Source organism: Taeniopygia guttata, chromosome 7 (genome assembly GCF_048771995.1).
Source record: "Taeniopygia guttata chromosome 7, bTaeGut7.mat, whole genome shotgun sequence".
Classification (NCBI taxonomy): domain Eukaryota; kingdom Metazoa; phylum Chordata; class Aves; order Passeriformes; family Estrildidae; genus Taeniopygia; species Taeniopygia guttata.
In genome coordinates this window covers 19,878,843-19,898,193 of record NC_133032.1, presented here as the reverse complement: position 1 = coordinate 19,898,193, position 19,351 = coordinate 19,878,843, and the positions used below count along the sequence as shown (strand labels likewise).

At 40.6% G+C, this 19,351-nt stretch overlaps 1 protein-coding gene across 1 annotated transcript in view; it reads right to left on the bottom strand.

Moving 5' to 3' along the window:
• The window catches only part of PPP1R1C (protein phosphatase 1 regulatory inhibitor subunit 1C), a 46,030-nt gene that overhangs the window by 7,871 nt on the left and 18,808 nt on the right, over window positions 1-19,351 (bottom strand). The window contains exons 3-4 of the mRNA XM_030277595.4: window positions 16,865-16,902; window positions 14,990-15,050 (exon numbers count right to left, since the gene is read on the bottom strand). Of these exons, the coding sequence (XP_030133455.3) occupies window positions 14,990-15,050; window positions 16,865-16,902 (99 nt within the window). The remainder of the gene's footprint in view (window positions 1-14,989; window positions 15,051-16,864; window positions 16,903-19,351) is intronic.

The window sequence follows — 19,351 nt, the reverse complement described above, 5'->3', positions numbered from 1 at the left end:
TTTTAGATTAGCATTTTCATTCTTTCTCCTAAAGTTCTGGAGGGATACAACTACCTGCCTTCATGTCTATATCCAAATCCTCAAAATCCCCAGTTATGGAATTTCAGAAACACCCTGAGAACATTTTTGTTGCCAGCCTGCTGAGACAAAGACTGTTGTTTTTATCCCTAACATTCTTTATCTGTTGCTGGCCTTGATTGCTACACCCTAGCTGGGAGTTCCCTGGTGCAATAACCAGCTTCTGTTAAATGTTTGAACAAGGTTTATGTGGCATGGACCAAATTCCTGGTGTGGGTTCCTGGATGCTTCATTAACCTCAATTCGATATGACAAAAATTGTGTACAGTGATCGGTGGATGATTGCTGAGTATGAACAAAGAGCCAGACAATGGCTGATGTTTGTATGCAAACACAAAATGCATTTGTTACATCTTTCCTTGTGCTTCTTCATGCACACCTAGTAGGATGGCTTCAGTCTGACAAGCTGGCAGCTATTGTTTCATCTGCTGGTGCTCATGTTCAATAATCAAACCAGATGACCTGTGGCAGGAGGTTAATCCTGCTTCCAAGCAGATCTGGCAACAAGAGCCCAGCCTGTGAGTCCCAAGGCAGCCACTCTCTTGGGTGGTCTCTAAGCTACTGGCAGTTCAAAGAATAACAAAAAGTTATCTATGACATGACAGCAATAAAACACAACAAAACACACAGTCCCAGGCCTTGGCAACTCCCATGTATATGAGTGAGTGAACAGAAAAAACACGAGGGAAGGAAGGCAAAATAAAAATAAAGGGTTGTGGAAAATTTTGTTTTTTAGATGAACAGTCTGCTTGATACCGCCTTTGAAAGTTTTATAAATTTGGGTTATTCTTTGTTGAGAAAGACTGAAAACTGATGCACTGTGCAATGTTCTCAAAGGACTCTGAGTGGCACCCATGCCTGTGAGTTTCTGTTAAGCAAGGTTTCACAGAAGCTTGAAAACCAACATGCAAGTGTGGCCCTTAGTCCTGTGGCCAATGAGTTTGAGAATAACCAGGTATTTTCTTTATTACACAGATCTTGGCCCCAGTCTTCCAGAAATTAATGAGATTTACTATTGTTAAAGAAAGAAGAGTCAACATATGTCACTGATGTTAAGTTCCAATTATAAAGACAAAACCCCAGCTACTGTTTATTTGCAATGAATTTATGTAAAATACTGTAAATTATTGTTGTAGCTTTAAAGTTTGAGATATGAGATAAACAAGCGATACAGAAAGTAGATGCACTAGATAGTCTCAAACTCCTGTTTAGATTAGCCTAGAAAAAGCAAAGTCAGGCTGTCACTTTGTGATTTACCATTGATGTAAATGATAAATCAACATTCAAACACCAGCAGATATGGGGAACCTCCAGCATTTAGAATGAAAATAATTTGGAGCACCAATGTGGCAGTTTAAACTAGGCTGATTATAGCAATAGATAAATAATAATTAAAAAAACCCTCCATGTGTTGTATTATTTTACACCTCAGCTCAAACTGAGGAGAAAAAAATCTCAGATGTGTTGTGATTATGAGACCAAGACATTATTCTGCCTTGCAAGTTCATTTATTTTTTTTTTTTCCTCTCTCTAATATGCATGACTAAACCAAAACAAATGATCTGAAGCATTGGCAAATATGACGGGTTTATGTAGTCACATATCTGATCTGGAGCAGATCAGATCATCAGCATATTCAGCAGGTCACCATGGCCCCATAGAGGTTTGTGAATGATCATTCAGAAACCCAGCAACACAGTATGACTAATTTTCTAAATGTCTGCTGGTTGCTGCTAACTCTTCTCTTAGCTGGAGTTATACAATCCTCAGTTGTCATGGTGAGCCTTTTATATGACAAATGTTGAGGCTCATTTGAGGCTGCTTTCAGTCAAAAGGCTCACTGTTAAACTACCACAATGAAGACTGTATGAGAGCAGCAAAAATCATGTTGCAAATATCTGGCTACTTTCCAGTTTGTTCTCTGAGATATCAGTTGCTGCTCTCCATTTTTCCCTCTCAGAGTGGCCTGGAGCAGCGCTGGTTCCTTAAGAGTCGTGTGGAGGAGCTTCTTGCACAGAAGGGCTTTTGTTGGCCCTCCACAGGCTGGCCAGAACATGCACTGCAGAGAAGGGTCAGCATTGCCATGGCTAAAGGGACTGCATCTCCCATGTACAGTAGCCTAGAGAGTAAACAGAGAGGTTTTTGTTGCCCCAGACAACTTCTCCTAGTATGGAGACATCTTCTTCTGCTCCTCCTTCCTTCCCTTGCTAGCCCTCAGACTGCAGAAGGTAGAGCAGAAGCTCGTGGAGTCAGCCAGCAAGTGGGTGACTTTACCCTTTGGAAAACCAGAAAATATTTCTTATCTGATTCTGTGGAGGATGGATCTTGGACAAATACCTCAAAAACCTGATCAGAAAAACATGCAGAAGTGGCTTCCATAACACTAATGAATCTGGGCAGTACTGCAAGGCTCTCCTCACGGCTCCTGTGCTGCTCTGACCAGGCAGCTGGGCCAGCAATCAGGAGAGGATTAGAGCTTTGCAGCTGACACTTTTCCATCCCAATTTTTCATAGCTAAAAGACAGGCTTAGAACTGCTGGTAAGTGTGCTTGAATTCAAACAATGCAGACAGACCTTCAAAGGTGCTGTGCTTTGACGGGTCCTGGGAAGCTTGTTAGATGGTCAGAATCTCCTCTGAAAAAGCACTTGTCTGGAAGCCAAATCTTACTGGGCAATGTGTTTATTTGCTGGAATTGCTAAGCCCTCACTTTTAACATCAGCACCGCTTTCAGTCAGGCAGCTGTCTGCCTGAGAGTAGGTAAAATCATAGGACTGGCAGGATTGTTCCCTTATGTCAAAGGATTACAGTAATTCCGCCAAATAAAAGGCCACATTTTCAAACCTCTAATCAGATGCTCTATAATAATAGAAGTCAAAAGCTCTGCTACTGTCACAAATTATGTGTTAGAACTCACTGGCCTTAAAAGTTTGCAAGTAGCACTTTCTAAACACAGCTTCTTTAAATTAAACCATCTTACACTTTCACAGGCAACTTCTGCCATTCTTAGGATTCATGACATGCTTCTCCAGCCTATGTATCCAGTTGGAGCCACTCTGTAGCCTGACTATCTTAAAATAAGCCAGGAGACTAAAAGTGGGAAGTAAGTTTTACAGCTAGAGAATCACATCAGCAAAGATTTGGGAAAGCTGATGCTAAAGACAGCATGAAACAATACTCAGTATTTCAGCTACAGAAGGCAAGTCTGTTTAGGGGTAGGGACAAGCCAAATTTTAGCTATTTAGAGGGCTATGTACAAAATAAAACAATTACATCATCCTACATGCTGTAAATAAATCAGGGAAAAGTTAAAGAGAATTAGATAAATCTTAACTTTCGTTAAGTTTTAACTTCTGCATTCTAAAATATACGCCATTTTTCAACATCAAGTGTAGCATTAGTTTGAAGGCTGTGCTTTATGCCAGAGGTTCAGTTATAAAAATAAGGGTCCTTTCCAGGCCTTGAAATCAGTGAGCATTCACAAAAGCAGTCCTCCATTTGTCTTTAGGAACAGATGCTATGTTCACAGCTACTATTCCTTTTACAGAAGGTAAAACAAGAGAGTTCTGCTACCAAGATTGTAAAATATTAAATGGTAACTTTTGTGTGAGGAAGGGAATCAAGTGTCCTAGCTTTATTTCCTCTTATCTGTTCCTGCCAAAAGTGGCAACCAAGAACATTTTTCCTTTTATAATATTTTTTTTCCTTTTATAATATTTTTTTTTATTTCTTGTGTTCTTAATGGGAAATTTCTGACTGGCTCTCCTGGCCATTTCTCTTACTATAGCACAGTTATGTCTGTATGTATTCTTCGTCCTAAATGTTGAAAATAGTTCTTCTTTTAACATATTTTATAAACAACTTCAAAATTAGAAAAACCTTGTATGATTAAACAAGTGATTAATAGGCCAGTGTTTTGCTTATTATCCCCAATGCAGTTGTTTCATGAGTGGCATATAAATAATAGGTCATTACTATTTTCTTCGTATTGCCCTAACAAGTCCTAAGTTTTGCTTCTGAGATGTTTTCCTAGGACACAGTATCACCCATCCAAACTGACACTAGAGAGCTGTCTCAGAGAAGAAGGGAAAGTACTTCCACAAAACACTTCACCCTTTGGACTGAAAGGTGAAACTTGGATTTGGGCAGCTGTGGGATGATGTTCTCACTGTGTTGCCATTTCCATGTTGTGAAAGGTTTAGTCTGTGTCAATCAGCTCTCACCCAGAACGTTCCCAGCCAGGTGTAGGCACCCATGATCATTTCCACTGGGCCTCTTGGATGACTCTCCTGACCTGGGAGTGTAAACGGGAGCAGCATTGCTTTGCTGCAAGGAACAATTTTAACAGAGTAAGGCTACAAACCCCTTGAATCAAGGGAGACAAACTGGGTTGTAGCAATTTATGGTGTTTTGCACAGTACTACAGGTAGGTTTTCACATCCTTAAAACAAATGCAAGCCAATTTAGTACATAATGTTTATGCACAACAAGGGCACTTCTTTGATACAGAAATTCAGAAAAATCAAATTCCTAGCTTAGACATCAGAAAGCATCTGGCATAGTGTCTCTGATTGTTTGGGAGAGGAGAAAAGAGAACAGTTAAAGCTTTAGTTTGACATCTCTAGTAATATTTTAAATTTTAAATGTTTTCATTTTAACTTGTTCAGCTTATAGGTAACTGAAACTCCACCAAATTATTATATTTAAGTATTTCTGATTATTGGAAAATTAAAACCCAATGTTAAGAAATACATTTTTCAACATTAAATGCAGTCACCACAAATTATTTGCATTGCAGTAGATAAAACCAGTCTCACCTTGCAGTTGCCGCAGGCAGCACAACATTGGGACAAAATCTTTCGTGGCTTTTTATTGTGTGAGTGACTTGAACTTGTGATAAACCTACCTCTTCTGATTGCCTAAGGCATCAAAATACCCCAGAGCCAGCATCCAGTACAACCAGAAGGCAATTATGCCATAGAAACACACTATCTGACACTCAAAATTGTCAGAGCCTGAAAACAAGTAAAGCTCTCAATTTTTCTGGGAAGCACAGCAAGAATATCAGTTTACTCAATTTAATTTGGGAAAATATAGACAAAATACAAAAAGGTAGACTCTCTTCTATAGGTTTAGACACATTCACATCACAGTTACAGATTCTTTAAAAATTAGTTTTTACATTTCTTATTTTAGCTCTTGCTAAGAGTGAGTTGAAATAAAAGTCGGCCTCTAACCACTCATGGGAAGTGGGGAATACTGCTGGAATGCAGATGAAATTTAGTAATAACCTCATAGATTTTAAGTTGAAATTAGTCAGATTTAATATAATTCTACTCTTTGTAACTGTTCTTTCCATTGAACAGTGGAGCTGCACTAGGAGTCACCAGAGGGAGCCTGCATGCCAAAAATCCCACTGTCTTTTAAAAAACTCTTTACTTTCAGATTGCAAGGGAATTGAAAGCTGAATTTACATAATTTCTCCTCATTGCTTAAAAAAAAAAAAAAATACATATATAGAGAGAGAAGCCTGCTGGACTCTCTCCAGCAGGCTTCTCCCTTTGCCCCTGTAGGAGATGGCCAGCCCGTACCCTGGCCCTGCTGCCCTTGGCCCTGCTGTCCCTGGCCATGTCTCTACTGCCCCTGGCCATGTCTCTGCTGCCCCTGGCCGTGTCTCTGCTGTCCCTGGCCGTGTCTCTGCTGCCCCTGGCCATGCTGCCCCTGGCCGTGTCTCTGCTGCCCCTGGCCATGTCTCTGCTGTCCCTGGCCATGTCTCTGCTGTCCCTGGCCGTGTCTCTGCTGTCCCGCCTCTCCCATTCCCAGGCCTCTCCTGCCTTGGGGCCGATGGCTGCTCACAGTCCCAGCTGAGGACACCTGTGGTGTCCTGCCCCTCTCCAGCTGCTCTCCAGGGAAGGTGTAGCCACGGTGTGCCCTGTGTCCCTGTCCCCTGGAGAGATGCCATTGCAGGGAGTAGCCCACAAACCTGCACAGCTCTCAGGGTTTACCAGATGTGTGTGCACATTTTTCTGCTTGCTTGGGGCCAGCATACACAGCAATGGTGCACCCTGGGCTGGGAGAACCACAGCAAACACTTCAGGGGAGTGTTTTCCTTCTGAGCAGTCACCAGACCCCACAACTCCTTTAATTGCATTGTTAGAAATAGTTAGTCTGTAAATTGCTCAGAGGCTGCTAATCATCTCTCCTGGCTCTAAAAGATCCATGGAATAACACCGGTTGTTCTCAGGTTGTGGGAGAGCTGAAAAACCTGAAGTATCCTCCCTCCGTCCGAACAACTAGCAGCTACATCACATGAGAGCTTTTAAACAACATCCTGCTGGCCTGTGCAGCTCACAGGAAAATGAATCCCTTTTCAGATCCATATGCTAGCTAAAGTATTTCCTGTGTTTTTCTGGTCACAGTCACACACATAATTCATGTGAGTGCTCAGTCCCAGCTTCAGGCCTGAAAGGATGTGGTTGAAATCTTCAGGCTGCTCGTGTTCTTGTCTCCATGCCAAAGCTCTGGAGGATGGTTTTGGGAACTCTGTGTTCTTGCTATACTGGGCAATGTTGCATCTCAAGGGGTGAAGGAAGGGAGAAATTATGGAGGGGAGAAGAGCCACCTGGCTTTTTGAGGAAAATTTTTGGGTTTTGATAAATTCAAATAGGCATCCACTTCAAAAGGAAAAAAAAAATCAAATACTAGAAACCTAGAAATATCCCCACCACAAGAAATCCAGCACATATGGTCCCTGAAAATCAGAAGCATGGTTTTTCTATGTTTCTCTTAGCTTAACCACAGAAATAAGGACCACGTTGTTTAGAAACAGAGATACCACAAAGCTAATGTGCTGCTGGGACCTTGACTCAGATCAGGATGAAGCCTGAAGTAAAAAAGCTAATGGTAAGCTACTGTCCCTGGAAGAGCAGCTTGTGGCCAGGAGCCACTCTCATGGAAATCATTGCCCTGATCCCAGGAGGCTGTCAGAGCAGCTGGTGAGAGCTTGGCTGATGGCTGTGAGCCTGCACCTACTTGTACATGCTCATAAAGGCCAGCACAGCTGATGGAATCGTAGCTGGGAGGTCGTGGGATGATTTTGCTGTGTCAGGCTAATGCCACTGCTCAGTGCCTTTCATGTTATACAAATTCACTCTTAACCTTGAGCTTGCCTGTAGTCACCCTGTCTTTTGAAAGCTTTGCCTTTTGAGGGTGGGGATTTTTATATATAAAATTTGACTACATGGAGAGCAGACATTAATAGACAAAGCGGGACTGTAGAAATATGCAGTTAGGTACAAATCCAGGGAAGGCTTTTCTTTTTAGGGTAAATTAAATGAGACAGCAGCTCAGATACCATGGAGACTTTTGAGAGGTACCTCTGTATGTATATACTGCATCTACCTCCAGAACACCCCAATACAGACTGAGAAGCTCCTCCACTGCTCCCCAGCCATGACCCCAGCAATGCTGCAGGAGGAATGTGCTCAGAGCCAAGGGGAGTGAGGCCCTGGCACATGCACTTGCCCTCTCTGTATGCACAATCCTGCCCTGCCTGTCTGGGAGATGTCAAACACTGAACAAGAGCAGCAATGTCTAATCCAGGTTTTCATTCTGCCATCTTGCTTAGGATCAAATTCCAGATTTACAATGCTTTAGATGAAACAGAGGGGCAATTATTATTTATTACAGTAGGGCTGGCTGGAGTCAGTGTCTGCCATGTGGCTTGGTTGTTAACCTCCAGCATAGAACATACAGCAAGGATATAAAATTTAATGCCCTGTCAAATGGCTGACTTCATAAGAATCTTACATCTTCTCCTACAAAAATATTATCTTTTCTTCAAAAGCTGCTTCAACTCAGAACACAACACTGCCAAAAATCTTTGTAACTTCACTATAAATACATCTTGTAAAAAATGTAACCAGAACAACACACGCTGCCCTTCCCAGGATTTCTACTTTACATTTTAAAATATGTACTATGTCTTCCATATTTTTGTTCTATAGTATTTTATGTTGCTAGCTCTTAAAAGGTGGACTTTTTAATGTCGTCTGTTACTGCTTAGAAACAGTAGGATGTTTACACAGCCCTGTATTTAATACAACAATGCTTAATAACACTATTTACAAGTCATAAATGCTCTTTCACAGCATTTTTCTAAGATTAGCTTCTATCATAAAAATTAAGTTGTACCTTTAGGAGGATGTCTGTTTAGCATTCATTGCACAAGATTAGAAGGAACTATCAGATATATGGATTTCACACTGAGCCAAATGAAATACTCCCCCAGACTTTGGTCTGTGTCGGACCTCATATGGTAATTTAGGGACTGACATTAGTGCTCAACACAGCCCTTTCTTCTTCACTCCAGGTAATAGTGGCAGATGACAAGTTACAACACAAACATCCCAGATTTTCTGTGGAACAGATGTCAAGCTCAGTCTCCACTGGACACCTTGGTCTCTCTATAGGTACTGCAATATTTATTGCAGCCAAGGCCAGAGCCATTTTGAAGTAGGAGCCACCAGCTGTGAAATGAAATGTATTCAAAGCTGCCAACAGCAAGAAATTAAATACAGACTACAGCAGTGTCTGCCAACGTGTTGGGCAGTACCACAACAGTGGCAGCCAACTGAACTTGAGATGGCAGCAATTTGATGTATCCCTGTCACCAACTCAGTGATTCACTAATTAATTTAGCTTTTCTTTTTTTTCTTAATTGTATCTACTGTTGTCATCCTACTGTTGAAGTCTGAGGAAGGAGAGAGGAGGGAGGAAAGAGACCAGGCACTAGAAGGTAACATCTTGGTAAAGATAGCCAGGAAATCCAGTCGAGGCCATTCTGCATCCAGTGGCGTGGCTCTATCGAGGTGCACTGACTAAGATGAGGATAAGAACGGTATATAAATGACGAGAACAAGTAGCTCGGGAAACAAAGCTGCACCTCTTGTGACCAAGTTAGGGACAAGGGAAAAACACAGTGATACAAAACTGCAGCATAAATCTTCTATTCCCCGTTCTTCAGAAGGTCCAGACAGTTGTGGGCCTTCCACCCAGGAAATGAAGTGCACTGATGGCATTTTGTCGCATCGCAACACATGAACTAACAAGAGCAGTGCACATGAAGAACGAGGCAGAGCTTAGCCTTTTGTCACCCAAGAAACAACTTACTGAGACAGATTTTCTGCATGAAAAGAACGTGGTGAAGAACTGGTACTACCAGGCTACAGAAGAGATGTTTCTCCAGGGACATGGCAGCTCTGCTAAGGCATTAGAGGAAGATTCCTGCCCAACCTCAGGAATTGCTCCAACCACTGGCCATTACCTGTTTTTGTGCAGTAGTCCTAACCACCTGCCCGGTAGTTATCACAGCCATTTAGCTCACTGGAAAAGGAAGGAGGTCCAAAATACCACTCAGAACTGAGAGAATAATTGAAAACCATCTCCATCTCCTGTTCTGGCCACATGGCTGATGTGCAGCACAATCATCTTTGAAAAAGGATCATCATTGGAGAGATTGGAAAAATGTAATAGGCTGCGTCAAAGTGACTCACCCACATAAGAAAAGTTTGACTGAACACCAGCTCAATTTGTGAATTTTTACAAGCCTAGTTTTGATGTTTAGAAGACTAAGGTCTGATATTACGGCTAACATTAATTTCCTAAAAATTAAATTTAAACCCATGTATGAAGCAGAAGAAAAAAACACATGGTATTTTTCTTTCTAGAATAGTGGGATGTTTCATTTTCTTACACTGATTTAGTTAGTATTTAGTTAACACTAGAAGCTCTTTACAGAGTTTGCCATGTAAGAAGACAGCTTGTAAAATGATACAAGTTTTTGTAGTGACTGCTAAAGCCTTAGAAACTTCATTCCTGTGCCACTTGAAGTAAATTTAGCCTGAGATTTTTGTTCCACAATGATTCTCATGGGCTCCAAACTCAGTGCTCACCATACTAACAATAATCTTTAATGTCTCCAGACTCTACCCATGTTCGTTGTTAACCTTCAGTCACAAAGTAATGAGATGCATCAGACATCGTCATGCTGGCCTAAGGGGTTACAAATTTGGATGAGGGCCACATACTGTACTAATTGCTTTTAATAAATTACATATTTCAGGAGGGACATCATGATTTTAATCATTTATTCTGCATGTTGTTTCCTTTGGAGAGAAGAACAAGCAGGCACTAAACAAGTAGAGCATCTGAAATTCATGGCAGGAGCTAGAAAGAGCTCATTTAATATCAACCATCATTGTAAATACTAGAATTATGCATGTATCAAATCCCTGGGTCTGAACACTTTGGGAAAAGCCAGTGAGTTCTGGTTGTTTTAATGACTCAAACCAAAATAATGTCTTTGAATGTTCCTTAGATTTATAACAGCTCTGATTTAATCCAATTTCAAATCTTGTAGCTGAGGCCTAGCACAGGAAAAAACCTTTGTTTTTATGCAAAGAAAAATACATTAGGAGGGGAATTTAAAGCATTTATTTCCCAAAAGGCTGAGAAGAAAAACAGTCAAATGTATCTCTTACTTGTGTGGGGAATGACTTTAATTATGATTTGATGGCTCCTCACTGCAAAGATGGTCCAGTGAACACAGACAGCTACAATAACATTCTTTAAAGCCTGCTGAAATTAGCAGGATCTTATCTGATCTAAACAGCCTCTTGCAGAGTGAACTAAGATGGGTGAAGTTTTCCTATTTCTCTAACATCCAGCACATCCAGGCTGGTAGACTCACTGCTAATGAAATCCTCAAATCACTTGGGAACGTGCACTTCCTTCACAGGGGGAGACCTTGATAGTGCTTAAATAGCTACTAGTATTAATAGCAATGGCTTGTAGCTAATGTGGGGATTTGGAACCTCTGGGGAGCAATGCAGGTTTGGGAACAGCTCAGGCTCTCTTCTGTTAGTCTTTGTGAACCTTGCTTCCTGCCACTGCTGTCTGCATTTCCTTCCAAGGATGAGCTGGGCTACCAAACAAAACACCACTACCTAGGTGAAAGGAAACCTGCCTCAGCACGAAGTGTGCCCTGGCATGGAAAGCTGCAGCTGCAACTCTGAGACTCAAATGTGCTCTTTTGATTTTCAAGTGGTAATGAGACACCAAGGAAGCACCATTACCTGGGGTAAGTGCAATCCACTTCTGCCTTGGCAGACTAAGATGCCTTCACTTGGTCACTCTCTATCTGGAAGGGTTATCATCCCATTTTAGACTTCTCTGGCAAGTGTGGGGGTAAAAAATGAGACTCCAGCAGGACTTCCAGGGTCTCCTCTAGCACACCAAGCAGAATAATGAAGATATTTCTGAAGATGCTGTTTGTGTTTGATGGATGGACGGACCTTTGTGCTAAAACAGCTGGACATCTACTTTGGAAAAGGATCAAAGATTTCTTCTTGGTTTTGTCATTAAGAACAAGAAGCAGATTAGTAAATAGGAAAAAAAGGCCTTACACATTGAGAACTGACTGGAAAAGATTGCCCAAGGCAAAACTGGTGACTATTCAAATTGCAAAGCATTCCTGTGGTTATTTTTATGGTATTTTTCGTAGGAAGGTTGAAGCTAACCTTTACATATGAAGAAGAAAACCTTGAAAGGATGAGAAAATTTGAAGTTCAGGCATAAAACCCCATGAATAACAGAAGAAAAAGTGACACAAGGAGGAGAACTGGAGGTGATGCTGGGGGAGGGGAACTGGAGGGGAACTGAGGATGAAATCCTCTATTAAGATTGCGGCTAAACATAGAAAAAAACTGTGACAAGAGGTGAATCACAACAAACAGAAAACAAGATGGATCCGTTTGGTGCAGTATTCAGATACTGACTTTTGCCAACATTGCATGGTACATGCCAGTATGGAATTAAACACTAGTGTGGCAGGTTAGGAAAGAAATATCTATGACAGTAAAATGGAAAACCTCTTTGACATCCATTAGGTTTGGTAATATAATACTAAGAAGCACACCATGCTCAGCTGTTATCTGGTTGGCCAGCTGAGTCCCTCTCCAGATTACCACTTAAATCAATAGCTCTCACATTGATTTTTCCAGCACACTGTATTCCAGTAAAAAGAACAATGCTCTGAGATGAGTCAGCTATTTGCTCTGTCTGTAGGAACTCTGGTGTGTTTTTGTTTGGGAAAATAAAAGCAGGAGCCAAAGTACACACAGTTATACAGTAATAAGAAGCTGCCTGTTGCACCAGGTTTGCTACAGCTTGCTGCAGCAGCCACAGCCCAGCCTTGAGCTAGAGGAAGCTTCTGTACTGATGAAACTGAAATATTTGGGCATGGTCTTAGACAGATCATGATGTTGAATATTAGTTTAATAAGGGCAATGTCAGAGAGAAAAAAATATACCCCCATATATATAAAAGAATAGAATCACAGAATCATAGAATGGTTTGGGTTGGAAGAGACGTTAAAGACCATCTGATTCCAGCCCCCCTTCCATGGACAGGGACACTGCCCACTAGAGCAGGTTTCTCAGAGGCCCATCCAACCTGGCCTTGGACACTTCCAGGGATGGAAGTCACAGCTTCTCTGGGCAATATGAACCCCTTATCTGGGCAATTTAACTAAGAGGCTGATCTCCATATATTTACCATGATAGGTAAAACCTCAACAGTACTGTGTTTATTGCATATATTTCTATATATTTGGATATTTCATGTAACATATACTATAGTTCTGGTAATGTAACCAGTCATCACCATTGTCTGACATCACTTTACTCTGTTCAACAAGCCAACAATTTCCCATTTTATATGGGTTCCTATAACCACAACATACACACTAATTTCCTCTTTCTCTCTCCTGCCTTGCCATCAACACCAGCAACCAGCAACCTTTTTCTCACACAGATTTGTAATTATTTCAAGAAACTTACAAAAACTGTTACAAAACTATTTTCAGCTACTTGGAGATTTGGAGTCAGGCTGAAGTGCAACTGTGCCCATGGTTTCTCTTGATCCCTTTTTGCTGCAGGCATAGAGCAAAGCTCCTGCCATGGCCCCTTGGCTTTCCCACAGCCCTCTGCACTCAGCTGCTATCTCAGCTTCCAGCACAGTTCCACTGCCTGCAAGTTTGGCTTATTTCTGGGAACTTTGAGTTAACAGCAGCTACAAACTACTAAAATGCCACAGAGGTTAACAAATGAAAATATTTGTTCCTCTTCTCCACCAGTTTTAAATGCAAGGTATACCAGATTAAAGTCTATCCCAGCTTCCATTAGTAACAGCCTCAGAGGGTATAGAGCAGACAAGGGGCTATAAAAATGTTATTTTTTTACTTTACTCTGTGTCAAATACCGTATTATGAATAAACTGGGGGAAAAACAGTGCACAGGAAATATATATATGTATATATGCTCAAAGTTGAGGAGGAGTGTGCAACTGTGAAGCCTATTATTCTGAAAATACTGTTGAATAGTGTTATCTTCAACTGCTATAAAAGTAGAAAAATTTAAATCTTTACAAAAAATATATATTTCTCAGTAGAAACAGCCTTGTGTATTGCATAGCACTGTGTATTTCACATTGCTATATATTGGCCTCACAATCAGTCCAAACAAAAAAAAAAATCATGCTTTCATAACAGTGAAAAGGAAGAATAATGAATTTTCCGCCAAGTATTTTTTAAATTAAAAAATCACATTTATGACAGTAACAGTATGGTAAATCTGGAGCAATCCAGACTGTTTACAGGAAGGGTTATCAACTTCCAAGTGCCTACTTGTGTATCTGGGACTATGGTGTAATTTAGGATGCTAAGGCATGCAGTTCTAGAGAGGAGCTATGAGGACCTGTTTTACACTGCACTTCATTTGCACAGTATTTAGCTTAGGCTTGTACAGCAAAATAATACAGCAGTGAGATCAATAGGTATTGCTATCCATGCAAAGCATTTTCCTTCCAGAAAAAATATTGAAATTGGATGTTATAACAGTATTTCTAATAACCAGCACACAAACTTCAGCCTATTTTGGCAAACGGAGTCTTGTGTGACAGCTGAGTGATATTTTATTTGAGGACAAGTTCTAGAGAACTGCAGCTACAGAATGAGATACACAGAGCTGGCTGATATGGTAGATTACCTTATGACAGCAGCAGTATTTCACACAACTAATCAGATATCCCACCTTTTCTGTCAGGTAATAAACTATGTTAAGAAGACAAATGGAAATTTACGTATTCATTATCTATCAAGAGACACCTGGCAGGATGGCCTTTATACTGCACTCTGAAAATAATCCTGCTCTGACAAGTGTCACTCAGAAGTGCTGGTGAATCACCACTGATCTTGCTTCATTGCAATCACTATCAGGTCAAATTCTATTCAGAACTACATAAAAGGCAAGACCTAAATGTAGCTGTTCTGATCCCAGGTGATATTCCTGCTGCTTTTGTGCATATTCCTAAAAATCATGTTATCCCTCAAAATTTTTATCAAGACTTCTCATTTTTTCTTATCTTCCCAAGAAGGTCTTCACACACCCTATTGTCACATACCAAGACCATGGTTTTCGTTCTCCTTTTCACAGCTGCCTTGAAATGAGAAGCAGAATATGGGGGGGTGGTTTCAAATAAGAAACAGAGAACTCTATGGAGCCACCACCAATAGAATTTACATATTCAAGAAGCTCTGTTTGTAGTTTGGCATTGCATTATCTGTTATAGCAAACTAATCAAAGCATAAAAACTTTTTTTTTTTCCCTCAAACAAATACATTTGCTGCTGCAGCAAGATTGTGTGCTGAGGGTGGAGAGATGGTCAGCATTGGGCAGGGGGCAGTGCCAGGCAGTAAGAGCAGAGTGTGGAGGCAGGGATGGCTGGCATGACCCTGTGGCTCTGCTCTGGTCCCACAGGAGCCACCGAGCCAGGGCTGGGCAGAGCTGACAGTACCTTTGAGGGCAGGTGGGGTGAAGACGCTCTGCTTCCTCTGCTTGGGAGAGGCACTCTGCGACTGCGGGGACAAAACAGAGAGGGACAGTGAGACACAGAGAGAGCTTTCTGCTCGTGGCAGCCCCCTGTGTGCACCCATCCGAGTGCCCAGCAGAGCTTCTGGGAAAAACATATTGTGTACAGCTGATGCTGCTCCCCGGCTGTCATGTATACAGGATAACTAAGACAAAAATATGTGTTCAATGGATAACCTTTATGACTCCCAGGCAGAACATACCCAATACTACTGAAAATTACCCTTCATTCTATACAAATATTGTTGAACACAAAATTAGGATAGCCTGTGCTTTTAACAGCCTGTGCAATTGATTCTCATAAGGCAAATAAATGTCTACGCATATTAAAATAGTTGCAAAGTTTACATTATCCAGCATTCCAATTACTGTGTAATCAGGGATTATATGCATGTGTAAGGTAGCACTGAAATATTAATATATACATTTTAATACAAATAAATGGAAAATCCCTCCCTTTTCAATGTGTCCTATTAAACCTAAGACAATAATTTCAGCAGCCAATCACTCAGCCTTTAACTGAGCCTCATTTGAGTGTTGTATTTAGCTAAAATTTTTGTGGCCCCAGAGTTGCATCTATGCACAAAAGAAAAACTACTCCAAAATAATGGTAGTAAAATTACATGTAGAGTAATAATAGCATTATTATATTATACCAATATACATAGAGTAATAATAGCATTACAACATTATATCAATGTTTAGTTAGAAAAAGCTAACTGGGGTATATTCAGTGCTAAAGCATAGCAGCTTTTGCAAAATGAAAGCAGCTAAATTGGTGTCAATGTTATACCAACATGAACTATATCTAAACAAAAAGGACAAGAAAGCCTCATACAGTACACCCTCAGCTAGCTTTGGAAGACATAAGCACCATATCACACTCCTAACCAAAAGGTTAAGGTAAAACTGTGTGTAACCAAGCTTTTTTTTCCCACCTAATTTTATCAATTTCTAGTTGTAGTAATGATGTTGCCATTACCCAAACATTTGCTAAAAATGCGTATCTATTGACTATGAATTTTAATCAGATATATTTCTTCATGGAACATTTGAGACATGTTTCACACAAGTAGAGCTAATCCTATCAATTTAGCTTATCACAATGGATAAAATTATAACATTTATAAATAAAATATTGTCTTCTTTGGAAAGAGAAAGCTATTTATAAACACTATGGGATAATTGGTGAACCTCACACCACTAAATCTTTATATGTTTGTATTAGAGTTCAAATTTGAACCAATCAATACCTCCTGCTGCTATTTAAGGTGCTGCCCTCTGCTCTGAACAGAGGAGAGGAGAAAGAGATCAGGGAATTGGAGGAACCATGCAAGGGGAGGTCAGAAAACAAGATCAGAGGAGCCAGCTTCCAACTCCTGTGCAGACATGACTGCACTGCCTGCTGTAGGCTTGACACGCGATGGAGAGAGTGGAGAGGTGTGTGAATGTGCTTGTGCCCAGCAGTGACCTGCAGATCCTCAGCAACGCTTGGGTGGGGTGAACTGGCAGGGTCACCTTGGCTTTGCTGTGCTTTAACAGGGCACAGCAGCAAGGCAGAGGGGAAGCTTGCCTCTCCCAGCTCCCTGCTACAGGGGGAAGGGAGGGCTGGCAGAACGCACAACACAGCTTTACTCAGCCCTGCTTTGAAAATGATGGTTCTTAAAAGGCTGTGTTACTGCAGATGGCATGAGAATGCAAATAAAAGTATCCACAGGGTGAATTAATGAGTTTCCAAGAGTTTTTAACAATATAATTATTTTAGCAATAAATATGCTTAAAAAAAACCAACATCACTTACCTCTGCCTGTGAGATATTTGTTCTCTTGTCATCTTTTTCTAGAGAAGAACATATGAAAAGAGAAAAGTTAGTACAGAAGTGTTTATCGGTGCTAACACTTGTAACTCTGCCATGAACCTACAGCACTGCTGTAAATAAGAAATTAACCTCCTAATTTACAGCTTTTCTTTCTCATTTGTGTGTCTCAGAAAGCCAGGGGCCCTGATTAGCATTTAGACTTAAGCACTGGATCTGAAGCACTTAACTCCCATTTTTGTCTGTGAATAGCAGTGAGCGATGGAGTTGCTTCAGCAGCAGGTCCTGTGTGCTGGCTGGCAGCCGGGCTCTGCAGCTGGGGCTCTCAGGGTTCAGGGCTGCTTTGCCCAGGGACTGAACTTTCTTCTACGGTCATGTTGGTAAATGGTGTGAAGCAAACTCACAAGGACTTCTACTGCACTCAAATAATAACAAGAACCTCGCTTCAGTTAAGTTACTAATATACCAATACTGGTACTGAAAAGTGCCTTGCAGTAATATGTAAAATTAACAAAACAAGACTTAACAAAGAGCAGTCGTTCACCTTAAAAAATGGATGATATTACCAGACTCAATTTTTTTCCTGAAACTTTTTACTTTTGTTGCCCTAATTTGCTTTAGACTATATGTATGGCAGAATTGTCAAACTTGAGACTTCTATTAAAATTAAGTGCCTCTGAGAACCTGTATGAGCAACTAAGATTGTATGACATAGAGGAGGCTCAAGGTTCTTCCTAACCACAGCACATAACCAGTTTTTGTATGAGTTAATTATTTCGCTGCTGTTGTCTTCATGTGGTTAATGGCCAGAAAGTATCTCTCTTCTGCTGATGATTTCACAAATATTTGACAAAGATCATGCAGGATATTTGATACACAATAGTTTGGAGCTCTAAAATAAAATGTCATGAAAAACATAGACATCAATCTCTCACTGTTGCAATGGGCCTTCTAAAATTTTCCATTTGCAGATATCAGTGTGTAATTTTCACTGAGGTGGGACCAATCTGTAACCATAGGTCTGAGCAAAGAATTAGGCCTAGGCAGTATCATTTCATCTGACTTATTCTTTACATATTGGCCTCTTGTGGTATGCTGTGTATGAGGGGACAAGCCAGTCCATGCAGCTGGATCGACTGATTTTCTATTGCATTCTTTACCATTGTCTCTGTGCATCTTGCAAACATTATTTAACCAGATTTTTCAATATAAGTATTTCTCAATATCTCTCTCTGAAAGATATTCAAATCATTCATACTCAAGGTTAAAAAGTGCAATTGAAAACAGGGCTGATTACTAAAGCATGAGCCCCCAGATATAGAATTAGACAAGACAATCAGGAGTTTCCTGCCATTGACATTTGCATGAACTTTGGTAAGGTCACTGATGTCCTCCTGGACTTCCCTACCTGTAAATAAGTATAACAGTATCTATTTCAGTATAGAAGTGTCTATCCCAGTCCATAAAACACTTTGGGGTATGAAGTCAGGCTGACTAAATGGGTGATTATTTATGTGCTTGCAGCCTTCCTTATTGGTTGCATACCAACACATCAATGAGCCAACACTGGACTTTTTTTTTTTTTTTTTTTTTTTAATGCAGGATACTGGATTTAGCTTGAATGCTGAAATTTGAATAAATCAGGGACTTTCAGCAAAGAACAATGAAGAGTAAGTTACGTCCCATTCCTTCCTGAAAATCTAAATTTGCCCAGATTAAAAATATATTTTGTAAACCCAAGCTGACACTTGCATAAGGAAAAAAAGCTGACATCAGTAGCTTTGGTTGTTTCAGGTCTTGATCCTGAGAATGTGCAGAACTCCAGCCCTTTGGGCTCGCACATTTAGTGTTCTGAGTGATGTGACATTAAAATTGCCAGAACATTCGTGACCTTTCCTTTCACCCAGCAGCCTTTATATGACAGGCAGCTTTGGGAATAAGGACTGGTCCTGTGTGGAGTTAGAGAAACCATTCATATCCACAGGGCAAATAGTGCCAATAAGAAGCATCAGACAATGTGGACATTTAAGAAGAACCTGTAAAATCACATCAACAAACAGTTTTCCAAATCAGTAAAGAGAGATCTGAAAGTAACCTGAGACTGACAGATACAAACTCCAGGCAGGAGTCATGAAGTGTTTCACGTGAGTTGTGAGATGAAGGGAAAGGTACAGCTGGCTGGAGATGAAGGTTGGGTACATTTTGACACAAGTTTCTTTTTGAGGACAGAAGGAGCATCACATGCTAATTTTTGACAGGTATTTTGATGGATAAGATTCAATCAAGAATATAGATTTTTAAGGAGAGGTGACAAGGAATAAGAATAAGGGAAGCCTAAATCCCAGAATGACATAGACTGAGGCAGAGAGGATAAAACAAAAAACCCTCTATGTACAGAGGAGAAGGAGGAAAAGAAAGGCAAGGGGACCATGGAAGGAAGATAGAAGAGCTTGTGAGTAAGTGAAGTAGTAA